This window comes from Cupressus sempervirens, chromosome 10 (genome assembly GCF_028749045.1).
Source record: "Cupressus sempervirens isolate cs-2001-9-10 chromosome 10, ASM2874904v1, whole genome shotgun sequence".
NCBI classification, from domain to species: domain Eukaryota; kingdom Viridiplantae; phylum Streptophyta; class Pinopsida; order Cupressales; family Cupressaceae; genus Cupressus; species Cupressus sempervirens.
This window is the reverse complement of record NC_143127.1, coordinates 101,673,221-101,688,764: the sequence shown is the minus strand read 5'-3', so window position 1 is coordinate 101,688,764 and position 15,544 is coordinate 101,673,221. Positions and strand designations below refer to the sequence as shown.

At 33.3% G+C, this 15,544-nt stretch overlaps 1 protein-coding gene across 1 annotated transcript; it reads left to right on the top strand.

The window, feature by feature from the left end:
• Positions 1–1,125: 1,125 nt before the first annotated feature.
• LOC149532791 (serine carboxypeptidase 24-like) lies at positions 1,126–6,391 on the top strand. Its single transcript, XM_089805762.1, has 6 exons — positions 1,126–1,197; positions 4,212–4,481; positions 4,595–4,725; positions 4,819–4,914; positions 5,884–5,989; positions 6,090–6,391. The coding sequence occupies exons 1-6, from the start codon at positions 1,126–1,128 to the stop codon at positions 6,249–6,251; spliced, it is 837 nt and encodes a 278-aa protein (XP_089661888.1). The 3' UTR covers positions 6,252–6,391.
• Positions 6,392–15,544: the final 9,153 nt, after the last annotated feature.

Below are 15,544 nucleotides of genomic sequence, written 5' to 3'. Positions count from 1 at the left end.
CCCATTCATAGGGTTAAGACATTCAGGTTAATATTAATTTGTGACTAAGAAATTGTGGTTTGATGTTGGCTTCAACATAGTGTTGCATTGAGTTAAGGATTGAGCATGATTAAGGCTATGAGGTGGTGAAGGCATGTTGTGTGCATGGTTGTAAAGTTATGATCTTGACTCAAGGTTTAAGTTGTGATGTCATGACCTTTCCTCATTCACATGAGCAAAAAGAGTTTAGTGTTAATCATAGTCAAAGTCCTGATACTGCAAAAGATCTTGTTCACATGGTTGTAGTGAGTTAAATGTAGACCCAAGTTAAGGTTGCAGAGATGTGACAAGATGCCATGTGGATAAACCTGATGATGTGGCATTTCAAAATCAAAATGTGTTAGCATAAAGGAAGATTTTGATTGGTCGAGTGTACCAAATTATGCAGGGGTTTCATTTGTGCTATGGTTGTCCAGTCATAAGGACAATGAAGAGAAGGAGCATTTTTATAGTTTGATCTTGATCGTTGGATCTTAGAGGATTGATGAATGACATTTTTTCCCTTTCTCAAGATGCCCAAGCTTTAATGAAAGTGGGGAAGTGAGTGATTTCCATGTGGATTTTTGGGGCTAGTCTCTTTGAGTGGGTCATAGAGGCCAATGAGTGTGTTAGAGTTTTCCCAAGTGGACATGTTCTATTGGTCAGATATACTCAATTTTTCCAAGGGCCCCAATTCTCTAATAGTCATAGATCAAATGAGGATCTAGGGTTGTTGTATTCCTTCATTATGAAGGTGCTCAAAGTTTAACTAATACAAGAATATGACCTCATGACATGCATCTCAGTGGACCCCATGCATGAGCTTTTGTCATCGCTTGGTCATAAAGGTTTAGGTATAACCCAAGGTTTACATGGAAAAGTGGTGAGTTTCTTCATTCATGGTTTTTTAGGGTTAAATCGCTAACCTGTGGTCATGGCGGCGAAGCTACAAAAACTTATCAATTGCATAGTCATGGGGTTAAACATAAAAGTTAAAAGTTAAGTCATGATTGGGCAATGGTGGTCAATGTGATGTAGTCACTAGGTCACAACAATTAGTGAAGTGAAGAGAAGGCAATCTACAAAGCTATGATAATAATTATTTTAATGGTGTCACAACTTTGTAAGGTTAAAACAACTAATGAAGATAAAGGTGGCAATGCTGCAACTAAGGCAAAGGTATGAGTTAACATAAGTTTGAATGTTGGGATGAGGTGGCAAAATTTTTTAATATCATTGGGCCATGTGACAGGTTGGATGACTGATTTTGTTTGACTTGCTAACATATCTACTTTGGCAATGATAAAAAACACATAACCAACAGCTCTTTAATGACTAGATTGATCTTCTTGATCATTTGAAACTACTATTTTTTGTTCCCCATGCCTAGTGAATGTATTTATGTCCTCCTATTTCTTTGGCTTCTCTATCTACCCAATCTTTTAGATATGTACACCATTTCTATCCCTTCCAAGGTTGAATATGTGCATAGGGATCAGATTTGTGTATATGGGTGTGTACCTGATCAGATCTCTTCAGATTTTGCAGTAATTGTTCTCTACAACCTTAACGGAGGTAGTTAATTTTGACTTTTAGTAGAAGCTTCTTAGTTATTCTTGAACTATAAAAGCAAGTTTTGGACCTTTTCCAAGGGTTGATCTTTTTTAATATTCTATAATAGAAGTATTCTATGTTCTGCTATTGTAATTTCCTTGCCTCTAAATTAATATACTTCTCTATTGTATCTCTTTCTTCCATTAATGTATTCTACAATACCTTCTTGTCTTGTGTGAATGTATTCTCTTTATTCTTCAACTGTATGATTGTATCTACTTGGCCTTTGAATGATATAGAGTGAAGTCTATTCCTTATAGTGTTCTTTTGGTTTTTGATCTACATATAGTTGTTAAGTTAAGAAAGGATTGAATCCATATAATTTGAGGTTATATTGATGAATTGTGAATTCTTAGGTAGAGATAAGGTTGGACATACTATTTTGGTCTATCACCCCTTTTAGATTAGATTAGGTAGTTATCTTTCATGCATTCCTTCTCCCTTTTCCTCTCAAAGAGTAGTTAGGTGCACCCTAATAGTAAGGAAGCTGACCTTATTCAGAGACTCAATCTCATAGTTAAACTCCCATAGCTTGGAGATTGTTTCCATGTTTCACAAGGTTGCCTTTAGGTAAAACTTTATGCAAGGGTGCAAGATTTTGTGACAACAGTTTTTGGCATGCCTGGTGGGACTGACATTCAAAACATTCTAAGTCTCTTGGTTTACTAGTGTTAAAGTGAAGAATTTAAAATACATGCTGAGAAGATAGTGTTTCTCTCAATATTTTTTAGGCCTTCAAGAGGCTCATTTTCAAGTACTTGGTGACTCCAACTCTATATTTTGGTTTCTCAACCAAAGTTGTTGTGATTCATGCCCAAAACTCATAAAAGAGCATCATCTAGAGGTAATTTTCAATATGCCAAGCTCTAATTTTCAAACCCTAGAAGAAAGAGAAATAGATTATCTCTATCACTAGTTAGGAGTGCAACAGTAACAAATACACCTACAAGATCTCTCTCCACTCCTCTTGTTGATAGATCATAGTCTAGGTTGCCATCTTTTCATTTAAATAGGTCATTATTCCATATGGTGCACCCTAGAGCACATGCATTTGCCACCTTTAATATTGGGATTCCTCTCCTTTTGGCTCAAAGACATGATATTCTAGTATTAGCTCTCAAAAGTATACCTAATCTCACTGGTGAAATTTCCATCTCTCTTGTAGAACATATTCAAGAGATTTCAAATATTTTAATATACATAGTATTATAGAGGATGATGTTTTTGTTAGGCTTCTAGCTTCATCCTTAAAGGGAAAAGCATTACAGTGGTATAGAGGTTTTCCTCATAGCTCTATTATTGATTGGGATAGGTTAGAAGCATTGCTTTGTAATAATTTTGAGGACAAAAATGATAACCTAATTTTGAGGACAAAAATGATAACCTATCACTTTTGGAATAGCTAACAACTATCAAGAGAGCAACCCATGAATATATGATAGATTTCAATTACAAATTTTAGAAGATATGGGATAGAATACCTACTACAGTAGAGCCTTCCCCTGGTAATGCTTTCTTATATTAGCTTGGAAACTTTAATAGTGATATAGCTACCACAATTCAAACTATGGGAGGGGATACTTTACCAGATGCTTATGAGATTTCCATAAAGGCATAAAATATATTGATACAAGGAGGAAAGTTATCTCCAAGGCCTCCAATGCCTTTCTTTCCTGATATACCTAATCATCACCCTATTGTATCCCCTATCACTACCACATCTATAGGCCAGGCCCTTGCTATTGTCCCTTCAGCCTCCACATCTTCAAATGGAATAGATGAAATTAAAGATATGATGTGAAATATAGACAAGAAGTTGTAGGGTTAGGAGAAGAAGCTAGAGGATAGCTTCTTAGTGATACAAAAGATGAGTAACAAGGTGGTGACCCTAGAAAAAGAAACAAGATCAAAACAATAAGCCTCTCCCACTTTAGTATCAATCTTGTATACATAGTAGGCCCCCAAATCAAAATCAGAGTCATGTTCCATAAAATCATAACATACCAATTGGTACGTATTTTTTAAGGGCTTCATGGTACGTATTTTTTAAAGAATTTAAATTAAAAAATTGTAATATTTTTATTATGGAGTATGATCTGAAATGTTGATGTTTAAAAACTTACACACAATTTCACCAGAAATACAAATAAGAATAACATGGATTGTGAAAATCTGTTTCAATTAATCTTCTAGAATATTAAGATTATTTTTACAAATCAAGTTTTCTAAATTTATAAGAACTCTTGATTTAGTGAAAAACTTCCATATCATAGTTTTAAAAAATACGCGCACACAATTAAAATTTATAAACACATTGATAAATAAAAAATCTTTTCTACCATAAAATAAAATTAATAATATTGCTATATGAACACCTTTTAATCAAATCTTAAATTACATATTCCTAACTTCAAATAATATTATAAATATATTAAGAAGCCTAATTCATAATGTATATTACCAATTAACTTTCATATTTCTCAGCAGTCAATATGAACAATAGATCATATCTTTTTTCTATGTGACATAAATTCTAAATATTTTTCTAATTGTCTTAAGTATAATGTCTGGATTTGTAGGTTGGAAATGCAGTTATAGATAATCACTATGATGGGGTTGGAACTACAGTCTATTGGTGGAACAGTGCCCTAATCTCAGATAACACATATCACTCTATCATGAAAAACTGTAATTTCAGGTCAGAACATTATTCAGATGCGTGCAATCAGCTTCAAGATGTTGTTGTAAGCCGAGAGATGGGCAACATAGACCCATACAGTATTTATACTCCAGTATGCACTCAAGCACAAGGAAACAAAACCAAAGTCTTTAAGAGATTGAAAAATTCGGTACTCATCATTTATCAAAACCTTTGCATAAATTCTCTTTTACACAGTATTATAATTTTATATATATATATATATATATTCCATGAATAAATTATGTGATACCCATTTTGCAGCTGTTGAGAAGGAAAGCTGGGTACGATCCTTGCACTGAAAATTATGCATTGATATATTACAATCGGAGAGATGTGCAAGAAGCTCTTCATGCTAATACCACCGGTATTCCTTACAGTTGGACTGATTGCAGGTGAGCACAAGATGTTTCATGGTTTTTAAAGTTTCATTTTCTAATCATTGAAAGAAGAAAATGGTCTCTTACCATGAAAAGTTATGTTCACAGTAATGTTCTTTTCAACAACTGGAATGATTCACAGTTCTCAGTGCTTCCCATTTACAAAGAGCTCATCAAAGGAGGCCTCAGAATTTGGGTTTTCAGGTCTGTGCCCTACATTCATATCCAAGTTATTATCGAAAGAAGTTGATTAAAAAATATAAGATCTCATTAATATCATATATTAGTTGGAGCGATGAGTTTTTTAAAAGTCTATGTAGTATTTAAAAGAATAAACTGTGTATGTTTTTAAGTTGATATTCTGAATTACATTCAATGATCTATCATCAAGAAGATGAAACTGAAACTGAGACACCCTATTTCTGTTGAAGCATATAAATTGTACATGTCTGACATACCTTATTTCTATTGAAGCCTATCAATTGTACATGTGTTTAGTTGATGTTTTGAATAACATAAAATAATCTATTATCAAAAAGAGGACAGTGACCCTTTGATTGTTAAGTGTGATCCAAACATCTTAAAGACACATACATAATTTATTTTAGAAGTCATTTTCTTATAGATAATAGAGTGTGATTCATCATGAAACAGAGGAAAGTGATCCTTTCCATTCTTGATGATGGATCATTGAGTGTGATTCAAAATGTTAGCATAAAAACATATGTAATATTTTGGAAGTAGTCTTTATGCAGACAATAGAAAAAAAATTGCATTTGATTCATCACTATCCTCTTCTTTATAAAGGATCATGATTGTGATCCAACATTAAGAGGAGGAAATTGATGTTTTTAGTTCTTAATAATAGATCATAAAATGTCATTCAAAACAGTGATATGAAAAAGATAATATATTTAATATTATGTACATTGTAAACAAAAGTAGATTGTTGATTCATCACTATCCTCTTCCTCACAATAGATCATTGAGTGTGATACAATATTACATGATCTATAGAAAAATATAGATATTTGATTCATCATTATCCTCTTCTTTATGACGATATATTAACTGTTTAAACCATCATAATGCACAACAAACATGGTTTAAGCGACAAAAACAAATCGTTGAATTGTTTGCTTATTTAAGTTGCACCACTTTCATGATGTGCAGTGGTGATACCGATGCTGTAGTTCCAGTGACAGCAACCAGATTCTCTATATCTCATCTCAAACTCCCTGTTAAAACTCCTTGGTATCCATGGTACACAAATAATCAGGTATAAATTTCATTTCGTTCTTGTCTTAATTTGAAGCGAAGTAATGAATTTAGATAGCTATGATATTTGATTGATTGATTTTACATGTTAATGTTTTCAGACCGTTGGTGGGCGGAGTGAAGTATATGAAGGGCTCACATTCGCCACAGTGAGAAATGCTGGGCATGAAGTTCCTCTTCACCAACCACGCAGAGCTTTGATTCTTTTCAAGTCATTCCTCAAAGGACATAGCTTACCTAGCAGCAGATTGCCAAGAAATTAAGGCAGCATTATTTATTTTTTTGATTTTCTTCTGCAGATGATGTAATTCTTTACATTACGGAAGGTCAATAAGTTCAACAAGGTTGTTCATAGAAAAAAATAAAAGGAATAAATAAAATGATATTCACTTCTTTTTTTTAAGTCGTTTTTAAGCTTTCTTTATCATTATCAAATATTTTAATTGTATGAACTTTCAATCTAACAAACATGAAATAATACCAATAATATTAACAAGAGGTGGTGAAAGAACTATTTTAATTAGTTAAATCAGAGAGAAATTGTTGTTGTAATTAGATTTTCTTTTTGGCTTTTACACTTTTTTTTCTTATTGAATCTTTGATTATTATTTTAATCAATCAAACATCTGTCATTTAATTTAGAAGTGATAATTGTATATATCTATTTATCATGGTGGAAACATCTAAATATCAGAATATATGCTTAAAGATGATAGTGTTAAGCTTCTATAACTTGGATGGCTTAGATCTAAGCCTCAAGGATTCACTTTTGATGACCTTGCCTATGTAAACTCTCATGGGAAGTCAATGGCTTTGTGTTTTTGCTTAAAAGGGTGTTTACAGTGTCTTAGTAGTCATACCAACTTATGCATACCCATAGTGGATCATATCACAAATCACACATATGACTATGTCCAACATATGTTACATGTACATAAGGGTCTAGGATATACACAAGATCGACAGCTTTAACATACATCACATGCAAAATGAATAGATCCAACATGCATCACAAAGATGATAGTAGTTGGCACATAATCCAATTGCAAAGAAAATAGTGACATACTCACACAAGCATCACGAGGAACGTAGTTAACAGCTCATACAGACATCACAAAGAGAATAGTGAACGTGTCATACAAGCTTCATGATTAACTTAGTGATTGGATCACACATAAACCATAACGGCTACCATCCCCTATACATAGTTTATTCAAGAGAGAAGGAATGTCATCTCATTTTGTACTACACAATTTATTCAAGAGAGAAGGAATGTCATCTCATTTTGTAGTACACAATTGGTCACATTCCTTCCCCTAGCCTTTTGCACTAGAAAAGACTTAAGAAGAAAACATGGTCTATCTTGTACTACACTAGGGGTCCTTCCTCAACCCAAGAGGGTCAGGTATACTATCAAATAATCAAGAAGAGGATTTGATCCATCTCATACAACCCTCTGGGTCCACACTCAACCCCAATGATTTTGCAAGTAGTGAACTAACCCATCCTAGTGAACTCCAACTTCAATCACCTATAGGTCATTGATGACAAGTTTGTCCAACTAGGAAGAATTTTCTTTTGACATATACTACCTAGTGACATTTGTCATATTGTTAGTTACCTTATCTAAATCTTGAGTAACATCTACTATTGATCAGCCCCATGCTATAGGTTATTTCAAGTGAACGGTCATGATACAAAAGTTATCTTTAGTTACTAATACATACATGTTGTGGAAAACTATTCATGTAATGATTACTATAACAAATCCTAAATAGCCCCTATCAATATCAAGCAATTTTTTTGGCCCGGGGCAGGGGGCGGACTAAATTAGTATTCCAACACTTTCGCACCTATTTACAACTTTCAAATAACAAAAAATGTCCACATATAGAAATATATAAAATTAAAGCATCAAGAAATAAATAAATCATAACACTGTGATTTTTTTTTAAGAATCCCCTGGCTAATGGAAATTACCCTAGTGGGGATGACACAACTCTATACTAATCTGAAAATTCTTTGTTAAGAGTTTTCACCTTGTTATTGTTAGAGGACTTGACCTTGTTAGAGGCCTCAACCTTGTTAGGATTTGTCTTGCAAAAAGAAAAGTTTGTTTCTTAAAAAGGACTTACTATCTAATTACAAAGATAGTAATCACAATATCAAAATGACTATACTAACATCATAATGTCAAATTAGTCTATAATTCATATCACATATGATTTAATCTGGCATCAAGGCTCACATATAACCATCACAATATAATCATAGAATAAGCATGCAAGCTTGCATATGAATTCATCTTTCTTTTATACCCTTCACAATTATTTATGCTACTACCTAGCAAACAAAACATGTGGAACAAACTCCAAAATAACTATTACATGATACTATGCAAAGGCTAGGATCTCATCCTGGTTTGATTTATGAAATGGTTTGAAACAACAATATCTAGTGTGTATCAAATACCTACAATATCAATGTTCAATTTTTGGAAAAACTTGCAAAAACTCAGAAGAGTTGTATGCAAACCAAAAGCCAACTTATTATTCAAAAATGTAAGAGTATGTATTTATGTAAAACTATTTTAAAACTAGGTATTTATTTACCGCAACTTGTCAGGGTCATTGATTTTGAACTAGAGCTCAAAATTTGAAATTGTCTGTATTATTGGAAAGAAGAACTAAAAATCTAGTTTTAATCCTTAAACCAACAAACCTTTGGCTAGCTAGTTTTAGGGATTGATGAAAGTCTCAACATCAAATTTTGAGTAGAAGACCTCCAAAAATGCAATTTACTAGGACCTAGAAAAAACTTTTTTAAAATATGATTTTTTAATTAAATTTTTCAGTTTGATGTCCTTGGACACTCTAAATCACACACCTTTAATTCCAAGTAATTAAATTGGTAAAATAATTCAATTACTTAAGCCAATTTATGCACTCTCCAAAATTATTTCTAGCTAATTGTATATTTTGCTAGTTTAGCCTTTTCTAACCAAAACATGTGTCAATAAACATCTTAACATAGGAAACCTTATTTTATGTATATGTACACCTTATATTATCATATTCTCAAATTGTAGCCATGTATTCAATCAATATCCTATGCTCACTATCCAAAGTTGTCTCACTATACACTATCTTCCTTCATCATACTCGGGCATTTTTCTTGAATACTTACTATAAAAATTGATCATGAAGTCAAGAAACCTTAACCATGATCCAATATCGTTACTAATGAGATATAATCAATATATCAATAATTGTCTTTGTTAATGTTTCATGTATACTAGTTTGTTACGAGTCTCCATAGAATGAAATGGACTTAGCCAATACTCAACGTAAACTCTCAAGAGGACATAGAAGTGAAATATATACTCATATGTAAAGATAATCCTTAGCTCAAATAGATTAAATTTTTTTGTTTCAACTTTTTTGTGTTAGTAATCATTTACAATATATATAAACTTTATTTTTCATGAACTCATAAATATATACTCTCATCAATAGGAAAACCTATCTTCAATACAATAGAATACATAACTAACATATCCAAGTTTGAAAAAAAATTGTATTCCTAACAATCTCCCTCTTTTGCATTGATGGCAACATATGATGAAAAATCATCAATCCAAAATAATATTTTGAATACAATTTTGTGAATAGCCTCAATATATACAACATTTCAAAATTTTCAAATATCATCAACATATATAGCCTATCAAACCTTTGAAAACTCTCTTTTTTACATCAATGTATTTCATTGATTCTCTCCCCCTTTCTTTTGTTTTTCTGATTCTTCTTCCCCTTTTACATCAATGGAAAAGGTACCAATATGCCAAATATTAATATGAAGTGCTCCCCTTTGATGAACATCCCTATCAAAGTATAGGAATTAGATCAAGCCAATCTATAACCAAAACTATACACCAAGTAGCAACAAACATTGTTATTTCGAAAATAAATCATAAGAATTTTGACTCCTACTACTATAGAGTTCTTATTACTGCAACCACTCCTCCTAAGGTGTAGTACCATGCATCACATCCATCTATGAATATTACTTTAAAATTGTACTAGATTAATATAATGTTGCATCATTTACTCTATATCAAGTGTGTATATTACCCCAAGCATGCCTTTGAGATACTAAAAGGTGTCCTTAGCTAATGATTTTGTAAATATATGTACTATATGGTCATTTGTACTCATATATTCCAATATGATCTCTTTATGTACAAATTTTTTTCTCTAAAAATGATACCTAATTTCAATGTTTTTAGTTTTTGCATGTAAAATAGGATTATTTGACATACTTAGTGTACTTTTGTTATCTCAATGCATAAAATTTGTAGGATCTTAAAAAATAATGCCAGTATCCTTCAACATTTTCTTCACCCACATGATTCAATTACAATTGTTAGCTTCTATAACATATTCTTTGTTAGAAAGTATCAGTTATTTGATCAATTGATGAAGGGTGCTCCCCTTAATACCATAAGCTCATAATAGAAACATAGAAACAACAAAAAATGTGAAAACAAAATATGGACTTCTTATTTGCACTGCAAATGTAGAATTACAGAATTCATAAATACAATATGCTAACCCACATGGGCATCTTCAGTACAATAAATTGCAAGACAAGCTATGAAATATCACCTAGAGTTGTCCTAGACAATTTTTGGGCCTTTCTCAAATAGGCAATTTTATGCTGCCCAGGAAGGTTCTAGACATTGAAACTTAATACTGAGGGCTAAAAAACCCTAACAATACGTATAGAGTCGGCCAAATACATCTTTGACAATTATTTTAGATATTTTGGGTAGCCCAACTTTGAAAGGCCATAACTCATGAACTGTTGCTCTGATTGGCCATTATAACCACTTTTCAAAAATGCCAGCTCTTGATCTACAGGCTCAAAACAATGCTAGCACCTTTCTATTAAGTTTTTAGACCTCATCTGGGCACTCTAAGGCCTCCAACAATGAGCCTAAAGTTTTTTCTACAAAAATTTTCACCAAAAATCCACAATAACTTCTCTGATACTTATGCTTGAGCAATGGGATTTTTATGGTAGGCTTACAACTCTAAAATGAACCTTCCTATAGAAAATGAGAACATTCCAAGCTCATATGAAAAACTTACTAAAAATAGTAAGTTCTCATAAATAGTAACCACCCTGTCTACTAGTCCTTATTAAAATAGAAAAGACTAAAAATAAAATATTTTTGGGTGATGCAAGATTTCCCTTGCACCCAAGATGCTCTTGCATCATCAATACAACTTGTAATTAACCTTATTAAACTTCAAACATGTGGTCAATATAAGTTCAACAACCATAAGAAGATACACATGTATACACAATAACACTAGTTATGTTAACTAGGGAAACCCTTGATTAGAGGGAAAACCCTAGTGGGGTGGTACCCACAAAATAATGTACTAATATAAATGTTCCTTGTAAGAGGATGAACTCTTTTAGGAGCCAATGAAATACATTTAGTACATGTTAGTCCCTATTAGGGTACTGCTAGCCATTCTTTCCCTCCTACCAAAAATTTGAATGTTCAGGTGATCAGCACGTCCAACGGCCATATTTTCAAATATTCTAATATTCTAATGTTATAGGGATACATTAAAAATATTAGCTTATCCTTATATCCCTAAATTTCAAGCCTTTCATTATATGTCCTGGTGAATGCTTCAATTCATGACCATGTGACTACCTTTCATCGCCTAGTCCCAAGTTGTTAGCACTTAACCATCAAGGAAGCCACGAAGGTGCGAAATAGCTAAATCTACAATCAATGCATCTTTGCAAAATTTTATGTTTGCATATGGTTTCATATTGTAACCTTGCAAGCAAGCCATGGTAGTCAAAATTCATGTGGATTTCAAGGTCATGGGTGGTTAGGCTTAACCATGATAAAGGCAACGACACAATGATTCCCTTTATCACCCATTCATAGGGTTAAGACATTCAGGTTAATATTAAGTTGTGACTAAGAAATTGTGGTTTGATGTTGGCTTCAACATAGTGTTGCATTGAGTTAAGGATTGAGCATGATTAAGGCTGTGAGGTGGTGAAGGCATGTTGTGTGCATGGTCGTAAAGTTATGATCTTGACTCAAGGTTTAAGTTGTGATGTCATGACCTTTCCTCATTCACATGAGCACAAAGAGTTTAGTGTTAATCATAGTCAAAGTCTTGATACTGCAAAAGATCTTGTTCACATGGTTGTAGTGAGTTAAATGTAGACCCAAGTTAAGGTTGCAGAGATGTGACAAGATGCCATGTGGATAAACCTGATGATGTGGCATTTCAATATCAAAATGTGTTAGCATAAAGGATGATTTTGATTGGTCGAGTGTACCAAATTATGCAGGGGTTTCATTTGTGCTATGGTTGTCCAGTCATAAGGACAATGAAGAGAAGGAGCATTTTTATAGTTTGATCTTGATCGTTGGATCTTAGAGGATTGATGAATGACATTTTTTCCCTTTCTCAAGATGCCCAAGCTTTAATGAAAGTGGGGAAGTGAGTGATTTCCATGTGGATTTGTGGGGCTAGTCTCTTTGAGTGGGTCATAGAGGCCAATGAGTGTGTTAGAGTTTTCCCAGGTGGACATGTTCTATTGGTCAGATATACTCAATTTTTCCAAGGGCCCCAATTCTCTAATAGTCATAGATCAAATGAGGATCTAGGGTTGTTGTATTCCTTCATTATGAAGGTGCTCAAAGTTTAACTAATACAAGAATATGACCTCATGACATGCATCTCAGTGGACCCCATGCATGAGCTTTTGTCATCGCTTGGTCATAAAGGTTTAGATATAACCCAAGGTTTACATGGAAAAGTGGTGAGTTTCTTCATTCATGGTTTTGTAGGGTTAAATCGCTAACCTGTGGTCATGGCGGCGAAGCTGCAAAAACTTATCAATTGCATAGTCATGGGGTTAAACATAAAAGTTAAAAGTTAAGTAATGATTGGGCAATGGTGGTCAATGTGATGTAGTCACTAGGTCGCAACAATTAGTGAAGTGAAGAGAAGGCAATCTACAAAGCTACGATAATAATTATTTTAATGGTGTCACAACTTTGTAAGGTTAAAACAACTAATGAAGATAAAGGTGGAAATGTTGCAACTAAGGCAAAGGTATGAGTTAACATAAGTTTGAATGTTGGGATGAGGTGGCAAAATTTTTTAATATCATTGGGCCATGTGACAGGTTGGATGATTGATTTTGTTTGACTTGCTAACATATCTGCTTTGGCAATGATAAAAAACACATAACCAATAGCTCTTTAACGACTAGATTGATCTTCTTGATCATTTGCAACTACTATTTTTTGTTCCCCATGCCTAGTGAATGTATTTATGTCCTCCTATTGCTTTGGCTTCTCTATCTACCCAATCTTTTAGATATGTACACCATTTCTATCCCTTCCAAGGTTGAATATGTGCATAGGGATTAGATTTGTGTATATGGGTGTGTACTTGATCAGATCTCTTCAGATTTTGCAATAATTCTTCTCTACAACCTTAACGGAGGTAGTTAATTTTGACTTTCAGTAGAAGCTTCTTAGTTATGCTTGAACTATAAAATCAAGTTTTGGACCTTTTCCAAGGGTTGATCTTTTTTTATATTCTATAATAGAAGTATTCTATGTTCTGCTATTGTAATTTCCTTGCCTCTAAATTAATATACTTCTCTATTGTATCTCTTTCTTCCATTAATGTATTCTACAATACCTTCTTGTCTTGTGTGAATGTATTCTCTTTATTCTTCAACTGTATGATTGTATCTACTTGGCCTTTGAATGATATAGAGTGAAGTCTATTCCTTATAGTGTTCTTTTGGTTTCTGATCTACATATAGTTGTTAAGTTAAGAAAGGATTGAATCCATATACTTTGAGGTTATATTGATGAATTGTGCATTCTTAGGTAGAGATAAGGTTGGACATACTATTTTGGTGTATCACCCCTTTTAGATTAGATTAGGTAGTTATCTTTCATGCATTCCTTCTCCCTTTTCCTCTCAAAGAGTAGTTAGGTGCACCCTAATAGTAAGGAAGCTGACCTTCTTCAGAGACTCAATCTCATAGTTCAACTCCCATAGCTTGGAGATTGTTTCCATGTTTCACAAGGTTGCCTTTAGGTAAAACTTTATGCAAGGGTGCAAGATTTTTTGACAACAGTTTTTGGCATGCCTAGTGGGACTGACATTCAAAACATTCTAAGTCTATTGGTTTACTAGTGTTAAAGTGAAGAATTTAAAATACATGCTGAGAAGATAGTGTTTCTCTCAATATTTTTTAGGCCTTCAAGAGGCTCATTTTCAAGTACTTGGTGACTCCAACTCTATATTTTGGTTTCTCAACCAAAGTTGTTGTGATTCATGCCCAAAACTCATAAAAGAGCATCATCTAGAGGTAATTTTCAATATGCCAAGCTCTAATTTTCAAACCCTAGAAGAAAGAGAAATAGATTATCTCTATCACTAGTTAGGAGTGCAACAGTAACAAATACACCTACAAGATCTCTCTCCACTCCTCTTGTTGATAGATCATAGTCTAGGTTGCCATCTTTTCATTTAAATAGGTCATTATTCCATATTGTGCACCCTAGAGCACATGCATTTTCCACCTTTAATATTGGAATTCCTCTCCTTTTGGCTAAAAGACATGATATTCTAGTATTAGCTCTCAAAAGTATACCTAATCTCACTGGTGAAACTTCTATCTCTCTTGTAGAACATATTCAAGAGATTTCAAATATTTTAATATACATAGTATTATAGAGGATGATGTTTTTGTTAGGCTTCTAGCTTCATCCTTAAAGGGAAAAGCATTATAGTGGTATAGAGGTTTGCCTCATAACTCTATTATTGATTGGGACAAGTTAGAAGCATTGCTTTGTAAGAATTTTGAGGACAAAAATGATAACCTATCACTTTTGGAATAGCTAACAACTATCAAGAGAGCAACCCATGAATATATGATAGATTTCAATTACAAATTTTAGAAGACATGGGAGAGAATACCTACTACAGTAGAGCCTTCCCCTGGTAATGCTTTCTTATATTAGCTTGGAAACTTTAATAGTGATATAGCTACCACAATTCAAACTATGGGAGGGGATACTTTACCAGATGCTTATGAGATTTCCATAAAGGCATAAAATATATTGATACAAGGAGGAAAGTTATCTCCAAGGCCTCCAATGCCTTTCTTTCTTGATATGCCTAATCATCACCCTATTGTATCCCCTATCACTACCACATCTATAGGCCAGGCCCTTGCTATTGTCCCTTCAGCCTCCACATCTTCAAATGGAATAGATGAAATTAAAGATATGATGTGAAATATAGACAAGAAGTTGTAGGGTTAGGAGAAGAAGCTAGAGGATAGCTTCTTAGTGATACAAAAGATGAGTAACAAGGTGGTGACCCTAGAAAAAGAAACAAGATCAAAACAATAAGCCTCTCCCACTTTAGTATCAATCTCGTATACATAGTAGGCCCCCAAATCAAAATCAGAGTCATGT

Bases quoted from the DNA above. Each gene is read 5' to 3' on its own strand.
- LOC149532791 (XM_089805762.1), top strand. From the start codon at position 1,126: ATGGTGTCACAACTTTGTAAGGTTAAAACAACTAATGAAGATAAAGGT. The intron at 4,482-4,594 runs GTACTCATCATT...CCCATTTTGCAG, and splicing joins TTAAGAGATTGAAAAATTCG to CTGTTGAGAAGGAAAGCTGG. The intron at 4,726-4,818 runs GTGAGCACAAGA...TTATGTTCACAG, and splicing joins TACAGTTGGACTGATTGCAG to TAATGTTCTTTTCAACAACT.